This window comes from Vanacampus margaritifer, chromosome 2 (genome assembly GCF_051991255.1).
Source record: "Vanacampus margaritifer isolate UIUO_Vmar chromosome 2, RoL_Vmar_1.0, whole genome shotgun sequence".
Classification (NCBI taxonomy): domain Eukaryota; kingdom Metazoa; phylum Chordata; class Actinopteri; order Syngnathiformes; family Syngnathidae; genus Vanacampus; species Vanacampus margaritifer.
The window spans coordinates 45,325,744-45,353,622 of record NC_135433.1 but is presented as its reverse complement, the minus strand read 5'-3'; the positions used below and the strand labels follow the sequence as shown (position 1 = coordinate 45,353,622).

The window sequence follows — 27,879 nt, the reverse complement described above, 5'->3', positions numbered from 1 at the left end:
TATTGATAGTTATATTAACATTACTTTTACTACTCGTTTTGCTAATTCGCGAAGTATGTTTTAGAGTGCTGAGAAGATAACATTGAATATCAAACTTGTACAATACAAAGCCATGATTAAAAGATAAATACTTCTATATCTACATTTTGACTGACGACAAGTTAATGTCTTGCTTAGTGTCCTTGTGTATTTTAAACAAAACAAAAACTACACAACAAAATCCACTTAGTGTTTTTTGCTGGTAAATACACGAGACTACTGCGCATTTCCGGTTTATCCTTTTCAAAATAAATACTTTTTCAGAACAAAAGTATTAACTCAGATGCACATACAGTACATCGCAAACAACACGGGTTGTTTTATATAATGTGTTGACATCCCTTGTATTGTGTTTACATCGGTAATATGATATGATATAGCTCAGGAAATGTTTTACACCACTTCCCCAGTGCGTGTACTGGGGATGTGTACGCGTGTGCACAATCTGAGTGTGTGTGTATTGTGTGCAACGCGACTCCCTTGCGTGACTTCCTCGTTTCTCAATGTCAGCGCTTTGTTAAATATTAATTTAAGAAGCTTTAAAAGTGTGCTGGTTTTAATAAAGGGCAACTTTCTCGTGGAGATTACGCAGGATTACGCACGCGCGTCATAGCTGTCACACGTCCTCTCGATGGCACCTGTCACTCTTTTGTCACAGGGACAAACCAACCGTCACTGGGCTCTAAGTGCTGATAGCAGCCGAGGGGGCATGACTGAATTAACGGAGGCTCTATAGACCAGTATTCCAATTTGGGTGTCCCATGCACGACACCTTGCTGTCATCCCTTCAAACCCGTTACTTGAAACTGTCCTTCCCTACCCAGCACCTAACAGGTCTTTGGTAGATTGCAGCAAAGGGCTGTAGAGGAGGAGGAAAGAAGATGTGGGGGCTAGTTACAGCTCTGTGGGACTTCATCAGCACTTGGGATGTTTGGTTGGTCAGCAGCATGTGTGTGCTTGTTGTAGCCTACATTTGGCACAGGTTTGGGGATTCACTCTTCTTCAGGAGGAGTCACAGCGCATCACCGCACGACACACAGGTACTACAGTAAACACATGCATGAAGTAGATAGCAGTCAGAAAGAGAAGTTAATGCGTAGAATAAGTTTGGTTTTCATCATAAATGACTGTTAACCATCCTGTTGTGTTTTTTTCTTTAGTATCAAAAGTGTTTCACAGTCTTATAAATGATTTTAAAAAACTGTTAAATTGATAATGGCCATCATAAAGTTGATTATTTTCCCATCACTTTTTTTCTGAGAGTTATGAATTATAGTACATTTGCAAGTACGCAAATATTGTATTGTATAATCTGGTGAAATAATCTGTACATTTATGTACATCATAAAATATTTTGAGTAAAATTTCAATTTAATATACTGAGCGAGGGCAGGATGGTGTACTGTAGTTAGCACATCTTGCCTTACGTTTGCCTTAACCCCCCCACCCCCAAAAAAGGAGTTCAAATCTATTGGTCCAGGTGCCCTTGTGCAATTATGCTATCACTGTGTGTCATCAACACAAAATACTGTAAATAACAATGCTTCATGGAAGAACAGAAAAAGTGACCAATCATGTCCAAATGTAAGGCAAGCCACAAGTGGGCAATATGCAGTTCATAAGACCTACAAAGCAGATGTGGGCATTGTGTTACGACATTCTGTTCCTCACCTGATTATTAATATGAGGCGGAGCACGCTGTAAGAGGAGTTAACTCATTAAAGACGCCATTAACACAGACAAAGAGGTCAAAGACATGCCCTTAACCTTGTTAACTGTGGTGTAAATTTGTCTGGAAAAGAGTGATTGACATATTTTTCATTTGTTTGTTTAAATGAAGTGACTTTACCTAAATTGATGGGAACAACTGGGTGAACTAGAAAATAACAGTAAACAATGATACAGTTCAGTCTGTCCTGTGTGTGCACATTGTTTTTTGTATGCAACTGTTATTTTGGGTCGATTCGACCTGGCAATTAAATCCTCAAGAAAATAATTACAAGCCATTTTTTTTTTCAAATTTACATGCCATTTACTTGATTTTTGATGGTTGCTGGGCTCAATAGCCAAACAGCCAAAACAGAATGAGGTCAAAATGACTGCAAGCAAACATAGAAGTATATTCTGTGATGTTTAGCAATATGTAGTCAACAAACTAAGTTAACAAAGTATTTGACACATAAACAAAAATAATAGGGGTGGGAATCTTTGAATGTCTCACGATTTGATTCAATTCTGATTTATGGGTGTGCGATTCGATTCATAATCGATTTTTGATTAAGAACAATTTTTGCTTCAAAATGATTTGATTGACAATGATTTTTTGCTTCAATTTATAGATGTTCAAGGAATCGTAATGATCTATTCAAGTCTGACTCGCTAATGCTAATTAGTGCTCTACTCGTGGCATTTTTATCACTCAAAAGAATGGCTCCACTCTGCAAAAAACACAACTTTTATTGGAATAACTTGATCGTGACTTTTTCCTTCTACTCTCTAATGTGGCTACAACTTAACAGTGTATCAGACCGCGTGGAACCACACTGCCCCTAAGTGGCCAAATCGGGTACAACATGAACAGCGCACACAAGGCACACACAAACAAAGGGAAGACAGTATAAAATAATTAAAATAAAATCGATTTAGGGACATTTAAATTTGATTCTGAATCGTACTAAATGCGATTCTTATGAGAATCGATTTTTTGGCACATCCCTAATAAATAACCCTTGTAAAAAATATTTTATTGCGCAGGTCAAATTGACCTAAAAGTGGCTATGGGCCGTTTTAACTGCATCAAATATATAAGAATAAATGATTTGTACAAATATTTATCAAAAATATGTTAAGGTCTATTTATAGTAAATTTGTTGGCACTTCTACTTGGATAACATAAATACATAAATAAAGTTGTATTGTAATTATTATTATTTTCTGAAAATTTAAATTGCTTGGGTCAAACTGACCCAAAAGACCACTGTTGTGTACAAGAAAGTGTACAGAATGGGACAGACGGAAATATAGCACGTTACTGCTATTGTATTTTACCTAGTTGTGCCCCATAAATTAGATTAAGTCAAATAATAATAATAGTAATAATAATAATAATAATAATAATAATAATAATAATAATAATAATAATAATAATAATAATAACAACACCAATCTGCATGTGTGTAACTTCCCTGCTTATACTGTACGCAGCAGCTGGAAGTATTAAACGTGAGCTAACTAGGCCATTGGCATTTACGAGAGAGTGCAGTGTGTCAGAGATTGTACAGTACAGAGCTGGAGTTTGCAGTATGCGTTTATTGCCATCTAGTGATTCACACTGCTGGTGCGTTGCACCATCCAAACGCTGCCAATGAAAAGATTCTTTAACATGATTAATATAAACAGGTTGTTTGAATCTAAGGTAGTGTAAAATGCATGCATCATTTTAAACAGCATTAAAAACTCATTCAGCAGTTCTGTTTTATGCCTTTAGAGTGCACCACCTCAGAGACAAGTTGCCATACTCTTGCCCTCTCTTGTTTCCATTCGTCCTTTGACATTTAGGAGATCTACAATGACATTTACCACAGCGGATCCATCGCTATGTGACTAAGTTCTTCCCATGCGGCCTCCCGCATTCTGTCATTGACTTTAAATGTCTCGTGTAGCATCCTAGCAAGTGTATGGATACCATAATGACGGAATCTTAAGTGCAGCACAGCCTCATCCTTAACAGGAATGTTTGACTTCAAAGCACATCAAAGTTGAATATAAATGTTTGTCATATTTGAAAGAGAGACATTTGTTACATACAAAGGATAATAGCTATCATTCAAAATCAAAAAAGCATTAGGCCTAGGCTGTAACAACAAGTAGCTAGCCTCGTTAGCTTAGCTGGCTAATCTCGGTAGCGCCACAGATAGCTAGCCTCACGTTATTAAAATATAACAACAGGTGGCAAATAAATAATAAATGTCCCTCCCCTAAAAATACTTATAATTACTGATATTTTAAACCATAAATACACCACAAATTATGATACAAAACCATAATATTATTAATACTACTTCAATCTCCTCTTACAACATTTCCGATACAAGATTTCAGCTTGAAAAAATTTCTTCAAAGTACGCATATGTTCCCATTAAAACCCATAAAAATTCATATACTTTCAAGCAACAACAACACCTCTGTCGATTGTTAGCTTGAGCTTTTTATTAGCGTCTCAGCACAGCAAAAACATAAACATACATTGAGGACGGCCACTAATGTCATCTAACAACACAGGCTAAACTTAAGATCTTGTATCACTACAACATACTTCGTTAGCAACAATTACTACATTTATGTTTTAGGTTGTACAGAAAAATAGTTAATAAGAGCAAGCTGTCACTAGATAGGGGTTCATTGTACAAAGGAGGAAGTCGCTCTGTAATAGAAGAAATAGAGGGAGCTAGGCTAACTGTTAGCTTACTGGTCACATTACATTGCGGTTGCAAACACTTCTTGCCGTTTTTTGTTGTGGTGAATAACTTGTGAGCCTCAACATAACCAGTATCTCCAATATTTGTCAGCAGGATGAGCTTGAGGCCGTTTCATAATTGCTTTGTTGATTCTGATCAGGGGTCGATGCTCAAATTTGGCCCGGTTATCCGTCTATTTAGCCAAATAATGAATGACACTTTTGCAGGTGCCCCTGACAACCACAACATTTAAAAAAAGCAAAGCAAAAAAAGTATTGTGCAAAGAAAAGGAAAAAAACATTGAATTCAATGAGCGCCTCCAAGAAAGTATTTGCCCTCTATCATTTGCTGCACTGTGATTGGCCAATCAGGGTTTCAAAAGGCTTTGAAGCAAAATTGGGAATACATCCAACCAATCAACATAGCTGTTTTGAAATGTGGAAAAATATGTTAGCATGCAGAGAAAACATGTTCGAGGATGACGGCAAAAGAACACGGCAAGGGAGGCATTAGCGTAGGGAATTAGGTTTCACCGCTGCCGCATACACATTTAAGTGCACAAGTTTCCGAGGTAAAGTAGAGCCAGGGCTGGCAGGCACAGCGACCAGAGCGAGGCTGACTGGACAGGAGCCACGCAGCTCAGTGGCCCTTCGCCTCTCGGGACATTTTGTTCTTTGACCAGGAGGCCATGCTCCATTTTTAACGGATCACATTGAATGCTCGCCAAATAGCCTGATACCAAAGGGTCAGGCAGGTTACTCACTTATTACCAAAAAAGGAGATTTCCATGCAAGTCACAATAGAACTGCAAATGCAATCAGTTAGGTAACTGGAAAAAACAATATTTAAAGCATGTTGGTAGATTGCAAAGTACTTCACAGTAACGGCTGACGTCAACAGACATACGAAAATTACAAAGATGCTGAACAATAGGAAACAAAGCAAATCCAAAATAAAACAGGCTAAACAGTCTAAGTTCACACCTACAAATATTTAAGTGTCAGTAATATGATTCAAATTAAAAAAGTATGGATAATGTAATAAAAGCATAAATTATTTTGATTTCTTACTGATTTCTTAGATCAAATGTGGATTTTAAATGTCATAGTTCATATTTTAGATTGAGAAACAAATCAGGATTACATATTTTGGGCAATGACAAACTGCATACATTGCCAAATTAAAATATGAATATACCATATATTAACTCATTTATATTTAGATAGTTTCAGAAATTGAAAATGATCTTGCTATTTACTCATGTTGGCGGTCACATGCATGAAAAGTGTAGTTACAGTATACCATTCATTCAATGGACAGTTGATCCAAACATAACATTTAGGAATTTTGCTGTGACATTCGCTAAAGAATATTTAATCGTATACTTGCTGATTGAACAGGTGCCATACGCGCGTCTGCGTCCAGACTTGGTTTGGCACAGAAGGTTGAGTGTGAATGTTGAGAAGACATGGTCACTGTACTGTTACTTTCTTTGGCTTTGGTTTCCCTGTAATGAGTGAGTGATACATACTATATATTTGTCAAAACTTTCAACAGCCTCGGATGTGTTTACGACCCCTGCTGGACACCCACTGCTCTGTACGGCTAAAAGAAGTAACCAAAATATCAAAAACAGCTTTCAGTGCAGTTTTACACCACTACAAATTACAACAGCAAAAATGAACTTAGTTGAAAAAAATAACCTGGTGACAATGAAATTCAAAACTGAATGTTATTACTGTATCACTGCAAATAGTGGCTGGGGGCATATTTACATAACTGCAGATGGGGTGAGCAGGGGCATTTGTACAAACACATTAGGCAATTAAAATTATGAATGTTAAACTGGAGTTTATAAATCCCTCGTAAGGTTTTTTTTTTTTACGACACAAATAAAATGAGCCAACATTTGGCTCACTATTTTAAGTGTGATATCTAAGTCATTTCTGATTATTATTATTATTATTTTTACTTGCGACCACTTAAAATGTTCAGTGGCATCAGACCTATCCATACATATATAGTTTTTATTTATTTGTATTTTTTATGCCCTCTATGGACAATAAAAGCAATATTGTCCTAAGAGCACAACTAACTATCATCTGTATATATAAAAACACATTCAAGTTACACATACACTCATCACACACTCATATGCGTGTGCACGTCACTGTTACTGTGTCCACACACGCTCCAGGCCTGAGCTCTTGATCCCAACCATGCTTTCTTGTTTTGGTATAAGATTGGGGACATAGGAAGCACATAAGTCAGCTCAACCAAAAATGATAATTAGCTCTCTAGTGCCATTTGGTGTATAATGGCTTTTATGACTCTTAAGTAAAAAAAAAGAAAATCTACGATTGGTTAATACCCCAGTGAAGGGATAAATTGGGTAATCGCGGGAAATGCACTTTAACACATTAGGTGTACAGTGCATAAAAAAAAACATGAAAAAATAAGATTTTTAATGGGAGTCAATGGGCCAAAATTTGGACATTTTTACTCATGTGCACTATAATAAAAATTAGTTTCCCACATATAATAAGGGACTGTGCCATTTTGAACTCTAACATATTTTGGACAATTGGGTGCAATTTCAGCTCAGTGATTTTTTCATATGCTTTTTATTTGATATTAATAGTAATAAAAAGCAAAAAGCCTGAAATTGGACACTTTCCTTACGAGGGATTTATAATATTTAAAAGCAAAAGATCCCAAAAAGTTTATGCAATACTGTTTACTGAATTATATATGATTTTGTCTGTAAAATCTGGGACTGTCGAGTTGAACGCAAATCTGTTATTCTCTTGTATAAATGGCAACGGGTTGACCTTCTGCCATGTCATTAGAAGTCACTGGCATCGATAGACTGAGTTGAAATCTTATTCCATATTTGTCATGGAGTTTAGATTGCTCCATGCGCAAAAAAGCTCCATGCCTCTCAAATTGACACGACATGCAGCAAACGACCTTTGCCGTCTGTCATCTGTTGGCAACCAAGGGAAGGTGTGAGCGTAACTATCCCTGCTGGTGTGATGGATGTCTGCTTTCAGTGCAACCTGTTTCCATCGCGTCAGAAGAGTTTGTTCTTTCCTGCCACTGTCATCGTACACGGGTGACAAGCAAAAAAGCAAAGGACGTGCACCACAGAGGTGTACGGATGTGCCTTTTTAGAAATGAGCGGTTTTAAAACGAGCATACCTTTGTCATTGAATTAATAAAATAAAAAATAATACTGACTTGAGCATCTCGGTTCGGTCTGCCAAGCTTTCGCTCATGGCGCATTGCACCCATGAGGTCAGACCTTGGCTGGAACCACTACAGTGTGGCAAATTTGGCCGGGGTCACTCTGGCTCTGTTTGCAGTCCGCGCCTCCGACATTGTCAAGTGTCATCGCGGCTGCATCGAGCGGGCCACAACGGGATTTTGGATTTATGATTATTTGAATCACTTTGACTTATGGCGTCTATACAGTATGTTGGCAAGGTTTTCTTTTATGACGTCAATATCTGGTTCTGCCCTGAGGCAAGTGCTTGTATGCACTCGCATACATTGTGTTTGAGATGTAATGTGGATTATATTCAGATAGCAAGCGCACAGTTAAAATTAGCTCTTTCCTGGTGGTTATCAGTGGATGTGTTTGTCAGTGAGCTGGCTCACGATAAATCATTCGTGTCAGCCATCTCTTTTTTCAGCAGGAAGGCCAATCATCTTACTTTACTGTCCCCTAAAGACAGATGGAATCAAGGGCCTCATTTTACATTCTCCCAATAGTGTCTGGTTTACAACATGTCTCTTTATGTTTGGAACATATTATGTACACTGTTAAGTCAAGTGACATGAACTTGAAAAAGGTACCTAATCGAACTACTTGTAAACATACGCAAAACGGAAACTACTAAAGGCCCAATTATGTCTGCTACTGTAGTGGCACTCAGTCCAATTTCTTAGTATCTAGTCCCCCCCACTTGACCTACATGACTACAGACTTAACCAAAAAGCAGGTAAACAATACATACTGTGGGACAGACTATGCCATTTGGATTCTCGAGTGGATTGTACCATTTAAGTAACTAACCAACTAACATGCTAAGATGTTAACTAATTTGATAACATGATAAATAAGATGCTAAATTAATTCCTAACATGTCAACTACTACCTTTCTAAAAAAACAGCTGGCTAAATAATGATTGTTGACTTGCTAGTATGATAACTACCTTGCTAACCAGCCAACTACTACTTAGTTAGGTTGCTAGTATGACGACTTAACATGTTAACATGCTAATTAGGGTTGCTAACATGACGACCAGCTTATTGAAAAGATAAGAAGAAGGCTAACTAATGAAGTTGCTAATATAACTAACAAACTAGCTTACTAACATGCTGACTAGTGAGCTACTATATCAAACAAGCTAATTTACTAACATGCATTGTTGGGGAATCCAGGTCCAGAAAGTAAAAACCACAAAACAGATTGGCTTTAGTTACAGGTGTTTCTACTCAACAAGTGGTGACCAGCTTGTTTACCTGCCAGTTGAGTAGAAGCACCGGTGGCTATAAGCCAATCTGTGGTAGGGTTTTTACTTTCTGGACCTGGATTCCTCAACACTGCTAACACGCTAACTAGCGAGCTAAGTTGCTACTACAGTATAACTAACAGGCTAACGTCATAACATTTTATTTCAATATTCTAACAAATAACACTATTTGTGCATTTTAATACGCTCTGGAGCTTGTATTGGGTGCTCATAAGACTTGGTGTGTTTGCCCTTTCATTAGCAAATAAGCTTTATCATCCTGTGCCACTCAAGTAGTGTGTACACTGACCATTTTGACACCAGGCACTCAAGCGAGGGATGCTGGTGGGCTTAACACTTAAAGGCTCTCAAATGTCTCATAGCCCGAGCTGTGCCAAGCCCCCTCCCCAAACACTTGACCCATGCCATGACGCAGTCTGTCCATTTACATTTATGTCCGCAGGCTTGCTGCAACTCTAATAGTGTGGACAGGAGCAGGCACCAGGAATATTGCATGAGAGAACTATAGGTTTACTGGAGTTTATTGCGTGCTATTTTTAGCTTCTTTTCTCATCATTTGCAGTTCAGATTGCTTGTGAAAGATTCTTTACCAATCCTTAAATCCTTTTTTCCGGAGTGTTAATTGACAAGTTTGCACATCTGAAGGGAGCACTGAAGGGTAGAGCTGGCTCCGATTGTTAGAAAAGTCTTCCCGTCGGTTTCACGGACGTTACCGATTCCTCCATTGTCTCGAGTTGGTGTCTTGACGTGATATTTTTTTTTTCACTGCAAGAACCATGAGTTTGTCCATGAAGACAACGGGTGTAGGTCAGCGGGTGGGCGACAACAGCAGTTTTGACCTCATTCAAAATCGCATCGAGTCATTGAGTGGTAAGATGGACAAGCTCATCAACCTTCAAGAGAAGGTCCTTATTCGACTGGATGCCAAGTCCAGTGTGAATGAAAAGGATGAGAAGGAGAATGTCAAGAGCCTCGTCCCACATGGGGAAGTCAACCAATCGCAGGGACAAGATGTCAAGGATATATACCAGGAAATGAGCACCATCATGTCGGCGGTTAACCAGCGGTCTGAGATTCAGGCTCAGAAGCTGGAGGGGATGGAGAAACTGGTCCTTAGCATGCAGCAGGTGATCAGCTTCATCGGGGAGACGATCAAGAGCTCCAAAGTTATGGAGCTAATGTTCAAAAGTCCCGCTGCCAGCAAGGGTAACAAAGAAAAGCAAGTCTCAAAGAGGAAATCATCAGATACAATTAAAAAGCCAGACAAGGTGAGAAATTGTTAAATAATAAGTCTGATTTGTTGGTAGCTCTTGAAAACAAACCATCTTTGGCCTGATTTTGGTGGTGTCTTGTCTCGTCTTGGAAAAACGTGAAATGGATCATAGCAGCAACAGTCTTAGTCTCTTTACACGTGACCTGGCTTGTGAGGTAAATTTGCAGGGGTTGTATGCACATGTGCACGCTGAGCAGGACATGGTTGGTATGAGGCGAGCCACCGAGACTCCCAAGTGTGGCACGAGACGACTTCGAGGCCAGGAGTGAAATGCGAGGGGCCTCTTTAGAAATGCTGTTTTGGGATCTGGGGCACAGACAGTGTTTGCGGTCTGAAAGGACTCGAATCCCTTTGATACATTGGTAGTCCAGTGTCAGCAGTGAGTGATGAGTCAGAAATGCTGTTGTTCTTTGACAAACTATGTTTATGTTGTCTTGTTCTAAGAGTGCCAAAGCACATAGCATACCGCGGTTTCATCATTTGCACACAAACTGCAATGGCATTCAGTAGACTGCAAACCTGCCAAAACAATCAATCCTAATTTGAATCTGTGGACACATAGCTGACCTCTTTTCCTATGCCTATCTTTTGAGTTTGATGCCAATGTATTATTCCAACAAGTCCTCTTGCGAAACCTCCTACAATCCAATCATAGTCAAGCATTGATACTTGTCCCATAAGTGGGGTTTCCTTGCTTTATTTATGAAGGTCCTGACATGCGCTGTAATGAGGTTTCCAACAGTGTTCATGGAATCAAGTTGTGCAGCCGCACAGAGGTACAGTTTTCGTTCATGTGGCACAAGAAGACATGGCCATTGTTATATCTATTGCAATTTACTGTAGTTTTGACTGTAGTTCTGACTGACTGGGGGATCTATCAATCATTTCCCCGATTCATACCCAACATCATCAATGTCCTTGACGGATCTATAACAAAATGCTGGAAAAACATAATCAAGTTACCTTAAATGCCTTTGCTTATTTATTTTTTTATTTTTTTTAGTTGCTGCCAATTATCAACTTCATTGAATGGTCTCTAAGTGTTTTTTTTGGCACCAGGAGAAACATTCACTGGCGCCCTCAAATGTTATCAGTGTACGGCTATCATGACTTATGTAACCAGAAAGAAGGACTAGTGTTAAGGTTGTCACCTACTTGAGAATTGTATTATGTCACAGTGCAACACAGTTAAATGAACAATGAAGATAATATCAACATATTGACAATTGAAGGCACATAATAAATCCAAGGTGAGAAGCCACAGATTGGGTCTACCAAATTGTACAGCTACCGTGTAGTGTGTGACTCACTTTCAAGGAATTTCTGTTGTCGTCAGAGCCTTAAGACTGTCCTTGTCTACCCGTCGAGGTGTGACATTCCTAAATTGCTGTTGAGTCATTTTTGTTACCCTTGCGTCTCCCAATCAGTGATTTGATCTGCAGCAAGTGTTGCTGTCACCGGGGAGACACGGCACCGGAAATATCATGTGCGCTGTTTACCTCACAGCAGCAAATGTGAGACCCCACCCCCTCGGTGGGTTCAAGACAGTTTTTTTTCCATGATAACCTGAGCGCCCAGTGTTTAGTGAGCTTCCTCAGCTGTGGCATTTGGACCAGGGCCTATCGTCACTTGTAATATTTTCCACTCAGGGTGAGACTCCAACGCGTTGCATTCTGTGGCTGAGTGCAACAAAGATAAACTATAAATTCGCTGGCCTACTGCCGTCCACCCTTTTGCCATGAATGATCAGGGGCATGATGTTGTGCCAATCAGCGCATGCATGAGTGGAACCTGAAAACAAAGGGAATTGATGCTTATTTTTGTGCTACCGTAATGATCCATGTGTTTCCATTGTTGTGTCTCTAACGTCATCAGACCCACCTGTTGTCATTGACTACTAAATGGGTCGAGTATTCACAATGGTGCTTTTGTGTGTCTGCATCAAATTTTTACGCATCACTAGAGTGAACTAAAGATGCTAAATGCTAAACATTTGAGCAATGTAGCAGTAGTTCTCAACCACAGTCCTGGAGTACCCCTATCCAGCCTGTTTTCCATGTCTCCCTCAGCTAAAACTGGTGTTTCAAATGATCAGCTCATCAGCAAGCTGTGCATGAAGCCTAATAACGATCCTTAGCGGCTGAGGAAGACATGGAAACAGGCTGGATAGGGGTACTTGAGGACTGGGGTTGAGAACTGGAGCAAACCAACTCAACTCCATTAAAAACAAAACAAAATGGGGTAGGGCTATCTATATATCCATCTGTTGTCTTGTTTGTTGTCATCACGGACTTTATGAGCTGGCACCGATCCTAACTGACCTTGGGCCAGAGGAGGAGTGCACCCTGGACTGGTCACCAGCCAATCACAAGGCACATATTAACAAACAAGCATTCAAACTCACATTTACATCTACAATATGGACAATTTAGAAACTTCAATCATCCTGAAATAAACATTTTTGGAATGTGGGAGGGATCTGTGGAAAAGACACACTAGTAGTTCATTAGATTTAAATATTTATTGGCGCTGAATGTTCTATTCCACTAGAATGAGATCTTCAAAGGCAAGGGAAATATAAATTCAGTGTGACAACATTGCCAGAAGCTCATAGTACTGAATAGTCTGCCCCTTAGTTTCCAGGAACTTTTTGTTCATCACACTTGTAGTTCCTGAAACGAACGTTCCGGTCAAATAGGTTTCAAGCTGCTGGCATTAGTCCAAAGATTCCTGGGCCCCTCGAAGTAAGTCGAGAACTGCCCTCCCTCCTTGTCCCTCCAGGCAGGGTTGCAATAACTTACCCTGGGTGTACATTTACACTTTCCGGTAAATATCGGATAAAATGTAGTTAGTGTTCCAACTTATGTACAAATTAGTATTTGTGGCTGTAGAAATTGAACTTCGTAAGCCGAGGACCCCCTTATTAACATCCAATCATATTGCTTTGATGTCATTCCCACAATTAGTTTTTTGCAAATGTTGACAGTTTAATTCATTCGTCCTTACGTGCGTCTCATCTGTCCGTATATGTATTTGTATGATGTGCTCATTGTCGTAACCCTACTAAGCGTTGCCATCTTGTCTTTTCATTAGATAACTACCTCTAACAAAGGCAAAAAAGGAAATGAAGAGGTAACTCCTGTTTATGAGCCCGCTACTCTGTCATCTCACAGGACGAGCCTCCATGGAACAAAGCATTTCCTCGGCGCTCGCAAACATGGAACCTTTGTAGGTCTATTGACACTCGTGAAGAGCTGTACCTCTGTATTATTTATAATCTGCACTTTTCTGGTTCCTTATTTTATACATCGTACCGTTTGTAATAAAATAAGTGTAATTTTGCAGATTTCTTCAAATGAAATCTATATAGCTGCACATTTTCGAGTGTGATTTTTAAGGACTTGTACTTCACAGTTCAAGGACCCCAGTAAAGATGGCGCAGAGAGGCCCTGTTTGACCCCCAAAGGCCAAAAGACGATGAAATCCCCAGACACTGCAGGTATATAGGAATAGGAGTAGTTCTTACTACCACATACGCTGAGGAAAAAAAATATATTTGTATGCGCTCTGGTCGTATAAAAGAGGCTCAATTAAATGTTATTCTCTTTGGATGTTTTTGTAGAAGTATCATCGAAAAAACAGGCACTCCTTTGGGAAGAGGTGCTCAAACTCAACAGGGAGAATGCAGAGAAGTCATCTCAGCAGACTAGCAGCATGTTGTCGAATCCGGAAGCTGACGTTCCCTTTGCAGAGCAACACCCTGACAGTGACACAGTTGACGGCCTGCGGGAAGATACCCAAAGCTCTCAAAAGGAGCAGCTTGGTGCTCGGGTGGATGAGGAAAAGGATCTCGAAGAAAATGTGGACGTTAGTGGTGAGGCGGTTGTAACAGAGGATGTGGTGGAGCAGGTGGACAAAGAGAAAGAGGAGGACGCACTGAAGGAGGAAGAGGTGGAAGGAGAGGTTGAGGAAGAAGTGGTGGAAGAGGTTGAAGAGGTGGAGGAACTCACAGAAGAAGAAGAATCACACACATCTGATTCTGATAATCAAAAAGAACAAACAGATACAAGGTGGTTAATGTTTTTTTATGTCCGTTTTCAATTATACAACAATATTAATATTTAACTTATAAAGCACATAATGTATCCAATAACTGTCTAATGTCTGAGCATTTATGTTGCTCCAGCAGTGACGATTGTGAAGTCACCATCCTGTCTAAGAGGGAGGTCAGCGTCGCCGGCGGCTCCTTTGAGACTGAAGAACTTGTGGTGGTGGAGGAATACACCGAGGTCCTGGAAGTTGACGAGGAAGAGCAGGACGAGCAGGAAGACTGGGCCGTCTTCCGGGCGGATGGGGTTGAGTTCCAGTTTGACCTGAAAAAGAGGTTGGAGCGAGAGAGGACGGAAAAGAAAGCCATGACTGAGGAAGAAAAGAAGCCTGGGGATGAACAGCAATACTTTATCGGTAAGTCAACACTTTTTGGATCCCTGGGGTGAAGATTTTCAGAAAATGGATGATATACACTATCCATACTTGGATGAGTGGTGTGGAAAAAGTTACTTCTGGTTTCCCTTAATGTTCGTATAATGGCCATGTGTCCTTATATACTTTTGCTCATATGATGTATTTTGATGAGTAATGCTTCATGATTCTACATTAATGTGACCTCTGACCTCTTTTTAACACATCAACATATTGGACAGAAGTCTACATAGGTGTAGCTTCACATGTTGGTCTTTAGACGGTAAACTAGTTGAGACCAAGTCAAGTTACTTAAACAAACCCGGCATCTTTCCCAAAACACATGATTGGTGATTAATTGTTTTCAAGGTATAGCCATCATTGCAGAGTGCTGAAGTCGATGCATTGACTACTAGTCCATTTAACCTCGAATGCAGACGCTGTATCAATTTGCCTGTCGATCTCACACTCCAATCTTTCCTCATTCAAGGTACTTAGGGTCAATCCCATTACTTCTTCTTCACCCTGCACCCTTTGTCTCATTTATTTCTCCCCTCGCCTTTCTACTTCTTTGGTGAGGCAAAGACAAAAAAAATCTCTCTAGGAATTGAGAACGTACTAATCCCACTTGGAAGAATCTTATCCCAGACCTGGAGAGGGACCAAAGGGTCAGGGATGAGATCCTGCCACAAGTGGAGGAGTTCAAGTATATTGTGGTCTTGTTCACAAGTGAGTGCAGGATGAAGCGGGAGACAGGCGGATCAATGCAGTGTCTGCTGTGATGCGGACTCTGTATCAGTCTGTTCCGGTGTAGGAGCTGAGGCAAAAAGTGAAGCTTTTCGATTTACTGGTCAATCTACCTTCCAACCCTCGTGAGCTGTTGTGACCAGAAGAACAAAATCCCAGTAGTCCGAAATGAGTTTACTCTGCAGGGTGTCTGGGTTTTGAGATAGTGTGAGAAACTAAGTCAAGTCAAGTCACCGCTCCGACACATTGGGAAAAGCCAGATGAGTTGGTTCGGGCATCCCCTGGATGGCTCCCTGGTCAGGTGTTCGGTGCACGTCCCACCGAGAGGAGGCCCCAGCGACGAACCAGGACACACTGGAGTTTGTCTTCTCTGCTTCCCTGCTAAGGCTGCTGCCCCTGTGACCAGACGCCGGACAAGTGGTAGAAGATTGATGGATAGATGGGGGCAGCTCTTAGTTCATAAGGAAGTGCATTCCACAATTTGGGGGCAACAAATTAATTAATTTCCTGTGAAAGACATTAAGTAGAAGGCAGTCAGCAGACTGCGGTGACCTAGCAAAACAATAAAATTACCAATTGGCTATTGAGTCCACAAGTGACAAAACCCTTAAGAAGCCTCATTGTAGCAGATTAACAATGGCAGTCAATAACAATGGAATGTTCTCGTCTGACTTCTCAGCACTGATTATGTCTTCACCCCAATTTAGATACCACTCCTCCCCCGGCTGCACCGTTTAATCACCGCATCGTGTCGGCTAAGCCCAACCAGATCAGCAACTTCTACACCATCAATTGGCAAGAGGTTCTAGGCGGGTGAGAGATGCTCTTCAAATCCAATATCAATTTAAAACAAAAAGAATGATGATGGCATGTTTATGGGACAGTGGAGGGGTTCTTACTTCGCCTTCCCACGATGATGAAGCCTTGTATAACCTGCCCCCCCCAGTCATGTCTGCTTCATAACTCAAGAGTCTTGGCGTCTATTTTTATTGCCGGACTCAGTGGTATGTGAAACTGTATCTCTGGTGCCAGCTGCTTGCTAATCACCAAGTGTTAATCCTCATCTTCAAAGCGGAGACACCAGTGAACTCTACTGTAATGAAATAACAGATTAGGCTTGTTTGTTTGCACGGAGATCATTTCTCTTAATTAACACGTAGGAAACCCATCAACGTGTTGTCCCTTGCTTCGTGGTTGCTTTGTGAGGAGGTTACTGTGTAGATTTTGAATGTCATTTTTCTCCCTGTCTTCCCTTTCTTCAAAGGGGTCGCTTTGGCCAAGTGCACAAATGTGTTGAAAACTCATCTGGTCTGACGTTGGCAGCCAAGGTCATCAAGGCCAAGTCGCAGAAAGAAAAGGTAGAGCCCCCTTCATACGCATCGCCATCGTGATGGATTAGCCATGCTTGATACACAGGCGGCTACTCCAGTGCGCGATATAAAAAGCGAAGGGCTCATTTACAGATTTTAGCACGCGCTGGTATAACAGGAGACACTGAAGGGGTCTTAACTGTCAAGGTGTGAAATATTTGACCTAGAAGAGATGATGATGATGCATTGTGTGGCATCACCATAGTTGACAACATCTGCCGTTGTCCTCCTTTCTGTTCTATTTGTATTTTCTGACTCCTGTGTTGATTTCTTACCAGGAGGTGGTGAAGAACGAGATCCAGGTTATGAACAATCTGGACCACGCTAATCTGATCCAACTATACGCAGCGTACGAGTCCAGGAATGACATCATCCTCGTGCTGGAATAGTACGTCCTATCTTTTACACATTCTCCATTGAAGATAATAGGGATTACATTTAATCCTTTGGTGTTTGAGGCTGTTCTCCAGAACTTTGTAGGAAACATTTTTAGTAACTCAAGTGGGCCCCTGCATGTGTCACGATAAGATTAATTCTGCTACCACATCAACAACTCCAACCATTTCCTTGTTTATGTTTTATATGGTTTGCGTTTCTCCCATAGACAGTTCTATGGTTTTCATTTTGCTTAACAGCAAATGCAGTATTCACAGGTGAAACACAAAGCCAAAAACAAGCACTATATTAGTAGTTCTTAATCATGTTGGAGGTGCTGAACCCCACCAGTTTCCTATGGGCATTCAGCGAATCCTTTGATAAAATACATATTTTTTTCAAATTCAAGACATACTTATAGGGTTTACTGGTGAACAAAATGAACAGGGAGAGTTACACTTTTCATCAAATCTGACTCTTTTTACCTTGAATTCAGAAAGTGTTCTGGTCTTTTTTCCCCCATCTCCATGCATCTTAAAAGGAACCCTGACTGTAAGGACAAGTTTGCTCTATATGATTTATTTGGTTGTAACAACTATGAGATTCATTTTTCAAAAATCATTTCCAGTTTAATACATTTTGTAGAAACTTTCTTTATACATATGCCACCATTGTTGTTTATGTCGCAATGCAGTGCATAGTGACCTAGAATGGCGACTGTCTCTCTGCCGAGCAATGTGAAACGGATATAAAGAAAGCGAGGTAAGCCTCGTAGCGTCCTAAAGAAACAACATGTGATCAGGTGAGACACCCTGCCCCACGCCGTGCTCTCGTCATTTACCAGACCCATTCAAGAGTTTTGATTGTCCGTTTAGGAACGCTACGGAGGCTTACCTCGCTTTCTTTATACCCGTTTCACATTGCTCGGGAGAGAGCCAGCCGCTATTCTACGTCACTACGCACTCAATGTGTTGTGACGTAAACAACAATGTACATAGAAATAAAGTTTCTACAAAATGTATTCAACTGGAAATTATTTTTGAAAAACGGATCTCATAGATATGTTAGTAACAACCAAATAAATCATATGACTCAAACTTGCCATTACAATCAGGGTTCCTTTTATGGAAGTATTCCTTTTGCTAGATAGACTAAAATTGCTCAACTTGGCATTGCAAATGATGCAATTAGGACGCTGGCTCCCATCACTCAACTTTATAGTTGTAGAACACTTTAAACCCACTGCTATTTTCTTAAGATGGAACCCAGGGGCAGCAGATACAAGGAAAAAAACAGCAGAGGCCCCAGAATTGAACCCTGTGGAACACCATACATTCCGTTATATATGTGAATTCATATTCCACATATTCGTCCGACCACTTTCTCTTTTTGCTTGATGTACTATGAAGGGATTATAATAATAAATCACATGGCGGACCATCACAATAGCCAGAAGTCAACTGAGCGCACCAAATTCCCTGCAGCACAGATCTATCACCTGCAGCCAATGATGGCTAAGCAGGGAAGATGATAATGAATCTTTTGAGTCAGGCGTGTGTCTTGACCTGCTTGGACTAACCTTGCCAGCAAGCTGAATTCACAGCATTTGTTCACAAACACTACGAGAATCCATCTTGTACAGCTTGTACACCTTTTTTAAGTGTTTGCAACCGACCTTTTTTGGGTTGGACCATTCAGGCGTTGTTTAGGGCGGGACATGCAGCTGTGGCGAAACCAGTAAGTGCCGACGCCAGGGGAAACAAACAAGCCTAACATAGATGAATGGATGCTGCAATTAATTCTGTTCTCGCAGAATTACTCACCGTATCCTTGTTAAATGTTGATGTTCAAGGTTTTTTTCCCCATAAAACGAGACCGAAAACGACATTTTCATCTGTTGATGTGATTGGTAAAAAAAAACTTGCACAAGATGTCTCATTGTCCAATCAGCTCGAAGTACAGCATTTCCCGCCTTTTCCGAGCAAATCACTGGAGCAGTCCCAGATTCATAATGTGAAGAACTTCCTTGAGTGAATCACAATTATCAATCTGGCTATTGCCAGGTTTCCGCTGGAGCCCTGAGACTGACTTATTGAACCCCAGTGGTTTGAGCAAACCCAAGTTAAGGCACCGTCCACACGAAAGCCAGTTTCTATGTACAGACGCTACTTACGAACATTCGAGTTACGAACAACGGTACATACGAACATTTTTGCGCGTACAGTATGTGGAAAAATGTTCGGAAAGAAATGCTGTAAGTTAGATTTTGTATTGCGTAGTGCTTCTTTCCGCCGCTAATACCGACGCTTGGCGCTGTGAGAGCTCATTGGAGGCTGAGCAACGTGTCCAGGAGGAGGAGGAAGAAACGCGGTCCCCATGAAGGAGGAAATAACTTTTGAAGCCGATTCCAGCGACGACGAAGAATCTCTCATGATATAAAATCCTCCTCTTCCTCCTCCTCCTCTCCTTAAGCATCGAGTACATCTTCCAAAAGTAAGTTAAACTTCATTTTATTTATCTTTTTACGTACATGTACATACTGTGTGTGTGTCTTTCGCTCTCTCTCTCTCTAACATACGTAGTACAGTACAGTACTGTATGTATTCTCTCCATTTTATTAAAAGTTTTTTTCAGTACAAACCAATGCAGGTTACTTGTACAAGCCTTAAACATACTTATATAAACCTTCAATATACTTATATAGGCTTTAAACATAAATTATAATACAAAATATAGCACTGAAGCAACTTACGAACAAATTCACCTTACGAACGATCGTCCGGAACGTTACTCGTTCGTAAGGTGGGGAGCGTCTGTATCCTCATAAGTTTCTTACCGTTTAAACCGTCCGTCCACATGACGGCGCGGTTTCGGAGCTTGAACCTGATCACTTTTGAAACCGGGCTCCAGAGTGGAAAGATTTCAATATGCGCCCCGTACCCGTCCGACTGGACACCTTATGCAGGATACTCCTCCAGTGATGACGTAATGGTCATAGCTCGATGACGACGCATTGTCGCAGATTGATGACGTATGCGCCAATTCTCGCGTGACTACGCGCGGACCGTCAATCTGTCAACAACAATGGCGGATAGCCAAGTCGCAGCCTCCTTAGCTTGCTTATGCTTTTGCAGCAAAATATTTTGCTTCTTTATTCCCACGTTCAACAAGTGGTGTTGTCTTGAATCACCCGCCATCGTCACTTCTCCTGTGTTCGTCTTTTTCATGTTGTTTTGATACATGCAAAGCCATGTTTGTTCTGTAGATTGCAATAAAGTAAAAAAAAAAGTGTTCATCTTCTTCGCTGATTCTTCTTCTACGCTTTCCGTTAACTCCCTGTTGCTGCGCTACAGCGCCCCTCCAGACTTGGCATGTACATTACAGCCGTTAAACGTCCTCAGCGTCTTCTTTTGGACACACGCAAGTCTTATAGTGCTTCTGTGTGTACGAGATTTGTTTGAGGAACGAAGCCGGCTTTGTTTCCGTCTGGACGGGGCCTAAGAACCATCGCATAGCTCATGTTTAAGCAATCAGTCTAAAAAGGCAGCACCTGAGCAACTAGAAACACCATCAGTCACAAATTCCAAGGCTTTGCTCACTTAGGATGATTTTTCTATTTTGCATGCAAGTGTCTATTTGATACTCATAGATGATTTATGGATTGTTTTGCCAGCGTCGGCGGAGGCGAGCTGTTTGACAGGATAATCGATGAAAACTACACGTTAATGGAGCTGGATGCCGTGGTCTTCATCAGGCAGATCTGTGAGGGCTTGCAGCATATGCACAAAATGTACATCCTACATTTGGACTTAAAGGTAAACTGAATACATGTACACACATTTTTATTTTAGACATAAAGCAAATATTAAAGTAGTTTTTTCTCAAATTGCAGCCGGAAAACATCCTATGTGTAAGCAGGGTCACTAATAAAATCAAGATAATCGATTTTGGCCTCGCTAGGATGTAAGTGTTCATTTCTGCATTTGTAATGTTGTTGATGTTTTCGTTGACTTGAATAGCACAATTCTATTCTCAAATAGATACAAGCCAAGGGAGAAGCTGCGAGTCAATTTTGGTACTCCAGAATTTCTGGCCCCTGAAGTGATCAACTACGACTTTGTGTCATTTAGCACAGACATGTGGAGCCTTGGTGTCATCACATACATGCTGTGAGTACACGTTAACGGAGATGTGCTGTATTTTGTTGTTGTTGCAATATTTAACCCCTGGGCGTTATTTTATTTTGAAATAGCTTGGTCAGAACCAACAAAAAGCCAAAAAATGGTCAAATAACGCCCAGGGGTTAAGGATTCTCAGGTAACTTAATAAAAAGGTATCTGATGGAATAAAGAATCAGCACACATAATTTCCACCTGTCACACCACAATTGAAAAGATTTTGGCTTCCTCCCACGTTTCAATATTATACATTAGGTTCATTGGCACGGTGACTAACTGGTTAGCACGTCCGCCTCCCAGTGCAGAGGACGTGAGATCGAGTCCGGGCTTCGGCCTTCCTGGGTGGAGTTTGCATGTTCTTCCCGTGCTTGCGTGGTTTTGCTCCGGGTACTCCGGTTTCCTCCCACATTCCAAAGTCAGGTTAATTGAACACTCCAAACGCACCCAGTTGAGGGTGTACCCCGCCTACTGCCTGTAGCCCGCTGTGTTCGGCTCCAGCGCCCCCCTGCCACCCTTGTGAGGACAAGCGGTTAAAAAAATGGATGGATGGAGGTTCATTGAAGACTCTAAATTGTCCTTAAATGTGAATGAGAGTTTAAATGCTCATGTGACTATATGTGCTCTGCGATTGGCTGCCAGCCAGTCCAATAATGTCAACTGGGAACGAAACCCAGCTGACATGTAAAGATATGTAATAATTAAAATAAACACGCATGCCTGTCTGTCCGTCCCCACTTAGTCTGAGCGGCCTCTGTCCTTTCCTGGGCGACGACGACAACGAGACGCTCAACAACATCTTGGCCTGCCAGTGGAACTTTGAGGAACAAGAGTTTGTGGAAACGTCCGAAGAGGCCAAAGACTTCATCACCAGGCTCCTCAACGTCAATAAAAGGTACATCATCATCTTCTGCGGGATGTCCTTTTGCTTCCTAAACTGTGATTGGCTTGTAAAATGATTTTTTTTTTCAGTTGGAGGATGGGAGCGTCCGAGGCCTTGAAACATCCTTGGCTGTCTGACGCTTCCCTTCATTACAAACTTAATACCAAGGTAGTATACACACAGTTCTATACTCGAGAAACAATGAAGAACAAAATCGGAAAAAAATCAGCTTTTCCTTTACGACCTTTCTTTACAGAAAACCATGTGCCGATCTCGCCGGTCATCCTGTGTGCCCCAGACAGACAGTTGAGGTAAGTATATAGTAGTTATTCTGCGCTGCAGTGGTACATTTCCACATTTATCTGGAAATCTTGACAACCTCACTGGATTCATCACATCATACAAACAAAAGTAGGAACTTCTCAGGTTGAGGGTGCAGTTGTCTCCCTTTGAACTCTTTTAAACTGAAGTTGTTGACTGATATTTTTTGCACTGGTCAATGACTTTAACAAATGTATCAATAAATAATCAGACATGAAATCCTGCATAACAGACCCTTTAACATTTACTTTTATTGAAAAATAGCAGTTAATGTGTTCTCTATGTCTTCAGGCCGGTTCTGGCACACGGGCCGTACATTTGACCCACCTGGTCTCTACCACTTGCATTATACACTTACATTCACACCTACGGACAATTTGAAGTCGTCACTGAACTTAACATACATGTGGGAGGAAGCCGGAGTACCTGCAGAATTCCCACACAAGCATGTGGAGAACATGCTTGCACAGTTGTCCACAACCAATATATAAACCTTGAACCCATGTCACTGTAAGGTAAATGTGCTAACCACCAGGCCCTCAGTGCTGCCAAGCCTAATTATTTGTTAGCAAAATCCTCAAAGAAATGAATGCAGACTGTCCACTAGAGGGAAGCAACACTCAAGTTTAGGAAGACAAGCTATGTTCTGTGGGCTACAGCAGTCAGCGGCATTGCACATATCAATGAATAGTCTCTATACGGTGTAAGCAGTTGATAATGTAAATAAACATAAACATCAGAAATACAAACTAGCAGCAGTGAAGTGGCAGCTATACATACATAAATAAATATAAACAGTAAGAATGATCTATATGCAGTAGAAGTAGTCAGTGTCATTGTATGTGACAACGTTTTCTTGTCAGGCTACCAGTGTGACATGATGGCTCCCAGCTGTGGCCACTCCGGACCAAGCTTCCTGTCCTCTTACACGCCCGCCACTTGGAAATGAGTGGAATTGTGGCTCGTAGCGCCATGTAATCTTTTTATTATTATTTTTTTTATGTTACATTTAATAGCCACTTTGGCTTTGGTTGGGAGTTAAAATATAAACACACTTTTTACTGTACTGTAATATACTGAAAACAAAGTTTATTTCATATATCGCTGGCATCAGGTGGAATCCTTGTACCTTCAAAATCAGGAGAAACCTAAAGCATTTGTTCATTCGTTAACATTACAGCTAAAAATAACACCAATAGTATAGATTTGTGGAAAAAGACGATTTCCCAAATTGTGACATGGCCTGGTGTCAGCAATATATATCTATATATTTTAAAAAATGCATACAAAATGTATTGTTTAAGTCAGGGTTGTCTAAAGTCCAGCTCGAGGGCCATTTGCGATATTCATCCATTTTTTCATTTTTACATAATGATGCACCTCCATAACATTTCTATAGGATTAGCAAACACTACTCACCTTGAGAACTAAAATAACATTGACTAGTATTGACCTGAATTGGTTTTCACATACTTTATTCATTTGCTCCCAAAAACATATAAATACATTCTATTTTAAATGTTTTAAGTGCCCCAAAGATGTATTTATGTTGTTGTTGTTTTTTTTTTATGCTAGAGCATACAGAAGGCTTTGATGCAGCCTCTCAAATGCGGAGAACGGTTGAAGAAATGGTAGTTATTACAAAAACGGCCAGCAGGTGGCAGCAGAGCCAAAGAGCTCAACCAGGGCCATGTTGAAAAAAAGCTAATTTACCCACAGATTTGAAAATGATTAAACTTAGATATATTCTAATGCTAACTGCTGCAAAATGGAAACAGATACAAATGTACTTTTTTTTGCTGATGAAAGAAGAGACTTAATCTTTCTTTTGGTAGGTTCCATGTTTTTATAGCAATAGAACACAATAGGTGGGAATGAAGTGGGGTTGCTTCAGTGAAAATGGCTGGGATTGAGTTAATAAAAAGGTGAACATGTACTGTATATGCGGACGATTATTTGGACACCCCTGCCTTAAGTTATTGTCTCGCTGCACTGAACATGCAAAAACTGATGTGAGTCCCACTTGGTGTGGCAACATTACTTTGAATGTTAAAGGCGCAATCATGTGTTAAGTGCTTCTACAGCGAGATTCATTTCATGTGTTTCAACATTGTCTTGGTACATGTGGAATTTTTGCTTGACAAATAATCAGATCCACCTGCTGTACTGTATGTTGTTGGTGTAGTATGCACACTTTCAAATGGTGTATCTGAAAGTATATTTGAGAAGCTTTTGTAATCTTCACCGCTCTGTTTCTTTGTACTTTGTAATGCATCAACAAAATGTCTTATCAGCTAAAATGCCTTTCTTCTATGTCAGTGCACAAAAGTAGTATTTTTGTATCTTTATTTTCTAAAAACTGTACTGTATGCATGTCACACCACCCTGGTGCCACTTAGCCATTAGATGTTTGTTTCCTAGCCGCCACATGAGATTCGCCTTCTGTGAAGGTTGACTGTATAACTGAAAGGAACACACTATCATCTACTGTTGCTTAATTAAGTGGATGACACCTGGGTTAGTACGCACACTTGCAAGGTTTCTTGTTTAAATGTCATAATGTATGTTTGTATTGTTTAAGTTGAATAAGTTACTCTCAAACTATGTCAGCATGTTTTTTTTGAGTGGACACACATTAAACTAATATTGTGTCTCAAACTTAAGTGTTTTTTTTTTTTTACAGGTAAATGTAAAAAAATTTTGGGATAAAACATCTGGCCTTTTGTGATTTTCGCTGCCACCCAACCCATGTGCATCGTGTAACACTCCTATTTTCATATTTAATTTGTAACCATTGTAGTCTCGCTGAAACTCCCATAGGCTATATAACCTGCCGTTATGTTTTATATTACCAATTTGAATGGGGTGACCAAATGTCCTCTTTAGCCATGACATCCACTTTGTTTTTTTTTGTTTTTTTACATCTTGTCTGGATCTCCTGGTGATTTTAGAAATTGATGAAAATTTGGTTTTCATTGTTTTTCACAGGACCTTAACGTGTTAAATTCGAGTGACATTTTTCGCGACAAATGGGAGGAAGAGTGCATTTACTGCTCTCAAGTCGATCGCGGGGGGTATAGGGAAAAAAGCAAGGCTTCTCTTGTGTATTTAATTATTACTTTATATTAACAAGATATATATTTTTTAAATAATAAAATAGGTCATCACTTGCTGAGCATTCAAATAAAGTGCCGAGCTGTCACCGGCCCAGAATTTTTGCTCAGTGGTAGCGCTCTGCGCTCCCAAACCGGAGACGTGGTCTATCTCTCGACATAAAAAATAAAAAAAGTTTCTCACGGGAAGCTAAAGTAGATCTTGGGGCAAAATAGGTTGGACACTATGTCCTTATATATTTTACAAAAAAAACTCTTTTGAAGTCTTGAATAAATGTTTTTTTTGGGGTTTTATTTTGTACCCATTCAGAGGAGGCATACGCTGAGTAAACTTTGATTAACATTTAGGCATTGAGGCCAGGCCAAGTGTCCTCTTCTTTTGAAAATGATGGTTGCCTTAATTTAAAGGGAAATGAAAGTGTTCAACATTGAATAATGTTAAAAATTAGACAAGGTTCATAAAAAGAATGAATAGAAAGAATATCTGATATAGATCTTGCCTGACTAAATTTTGCATGTGTACCTAATGTCGTGGCCAACAAGCCTCATCTTGTGTCTTGTCTCTTTCCTCTAGAATTCCATTTTTGGTTGCTGAAAATGTGTCCGATGGCATTTTCTTTTATGCAGTGTCTGGGACTTCCACATACTTTTATGCTTTTTCTTTACAAATAAATATACATTTCTCATGGTTCTCCGCCATTGAATGTGCAGCAGTGCTTGACTAATGCTGCGGCCAGCGCAAAAATAAGGCCTCTGTGTCCTTTTTTACAGGACATGGCTGCCTCTAACAGAATGTATACTTTGTGGCAATGTAGCTTGAAATCGTCACATACACCTCACCAAACTTGCATTTTCTGCCCTTCCTGTGACCTCTGCAAAAAAAAGAAGAAAAAAGTCTCCTTCGCAGCTTTTTTTCTTCTTCCCTAGCAGTATACTGTATCTCAGTCAAAGCCTCCTTTTTTCTAAACCATCACCGCCCCACACACTCACCGTTTATTTGCTCAGGTGAATAAATTGTATCGCACACACAACAGGCTCCCTCAGATGCTCCTTATTAGTTTCCAGGAGTTAAGTCACACGCTTTCATCTCGGGCCTATAAGGAAGTGTTTATGTGCGTCATGTTTGAACAGATCGCAGCTCAGATTACGCGCAGGAGTTTGTATGTTGTCAAAGAATTAAATACACCCTAGAGAGATGAGGAATTCATGCAACAGCAAGAAAAAAAAAAGTTCTGGAGACACAAATTGAGTGTAATGTGGAGTTAGCATTAGTGTCTTTAATGTTTGAATCTCCTTTTATGTACATTGGATGGTGATGAAACACTTTTTGTCTGCCTGTTAACTGAAAGAAGATGTATGTATGACACATGAAATATTTAGTGAGATGGAAAGTGCATACTCGTCTATTTTAAATTCAATATATAGAAGATAAAGAGTGGAGTCACATACCTTCTTGGACTGATCTCACTACAGTGATAGCAACTTGCCAGCTGCATAGAGTCACATTGTGTTGGCCACTGTACATTATTTCATATTACATTGGCTGACACTTCACATTTATATTTACACAAATTCATGTATCCAAAGTCTGCAGAGAGAGAAAAAAATTTGACTTTTCAAATTGTGTTTGTTGCTTTGTATGTCTGTGTCTTCACACGAGTACTTTTATAACCAGTCTGTTTTTTTTTTTTAAATATACATGTTTGAAATAAAATTAAAATAATAGTAATAATAACCACCTCAGCATCGAGTTCCTCAGCCAGTGACGAGATCAGAGCCACTTTTAAGAGACAAGCGAGACAGAAGTGCCGTCATTTCAAAGCTAGAAGGTAAGCAGCGCGTTAGCATTGACACAAAATAGCTAACAGTGTTAGCATCTGATTAGCGGAATATATACTGTACAGCATGTTTGGCTAAATTGTTGTGTAAATTCTGCAGAGAAAAAGAAGTGAAAAGAAAATGGGCTTTTAATAACTTGTATACAAATAGTGTCTCTGGAATGCCTGCGCACAAATTACGTGTTTAACAACCAATTAAATCTTTTGCTAAATGGCTACTTTTGAAAATGTGTCTGTGAGCTCTTTTGCACTTCCACTCTTACATTACAGTGTGCCTAATTAAAATAA

General features: G+C 40.2%; 1 protein-coding gene and 1 long non-coding RNA gene across 5 annotated transcripts in view; one reads left to right on the top strand and one right to left on the bottom strand.

Annotated features, from left to right (window-relative positions):
- Positions 1–638: 638 nt before the first annotated feature.
- Positions 639–25,298, top strand: mylk4a (myosin light chain kinase family, member 4a). 3 transcript variants are annotated; one of them, XM_077556692.1, is made up of 15 exons: positions 639–1,079; positions 13,402–13,536; positions 13,723–13,807; positions 13,931–14,378; positions 14,495–14,772; positions 16,224–16,329; positions 16,781–16,874; positions 17,165–17,274; positions 20,935–21,076; positions 21,154–21,224; positions 21,302–21,430; positions 22,179–22,331; positions 22,409–22,487; positions 22,576–22,630; positions 23,504–25,298. In XM_077556692.1, exons 1-14 carry the CDS (start codon positions 921–923, stop codon positions 22,627–22,629), a joined length of 2,043 nt encoding a protein of 680 aa, XP_077412818.1. In that variant the 5' UTR covers positions 639–920; the 3' UTR covers position 22,630; positions 23,504–25,298. The 3 variants fall into 3 exon arrangements, with proteins under 3 accessions (XP_077412818.1, XP_077412817.1, XP_077412816.1); XM_077556691.1 differs by lacking the exons at positions 639–1,079; positions 13,402–13,536 and adding an exon at positions 9,516–10,303 and having other exon boundaries at positions 14,498–14,772; XM_077556690.1 differs by lacking the exons at positions 639–1,079; positions 13,402–13,536 and adding an exon at positions 9,516–10,303.
- Positions 14,375–27,879, bottom strand: part of LOC144043268 (uncharacterized) — a 65,740-nt gene continuing 52,235 nt past the window's right edge. The window contains exons 4-6 of one of the 2 annotated variants that reach the window (XR_013291074.1): positions 27,493–27,575; positions 27,203–27,341; positions 27,016–27,095 (exon numbers count right to left, since the gene is read on the bottom strand). This is a non-coding gene — a long non-coding RNA (uncharacterized LOC144043268). Of the gene's footprint in view, positions 14,682–27,015; positions 27,096–27,202; positions 27,342–27,492; positions 27,576–27,879 lie in introns of those variants that run through there. The other variant, XR_013291072.1, reaches the window with a different exon arrangement.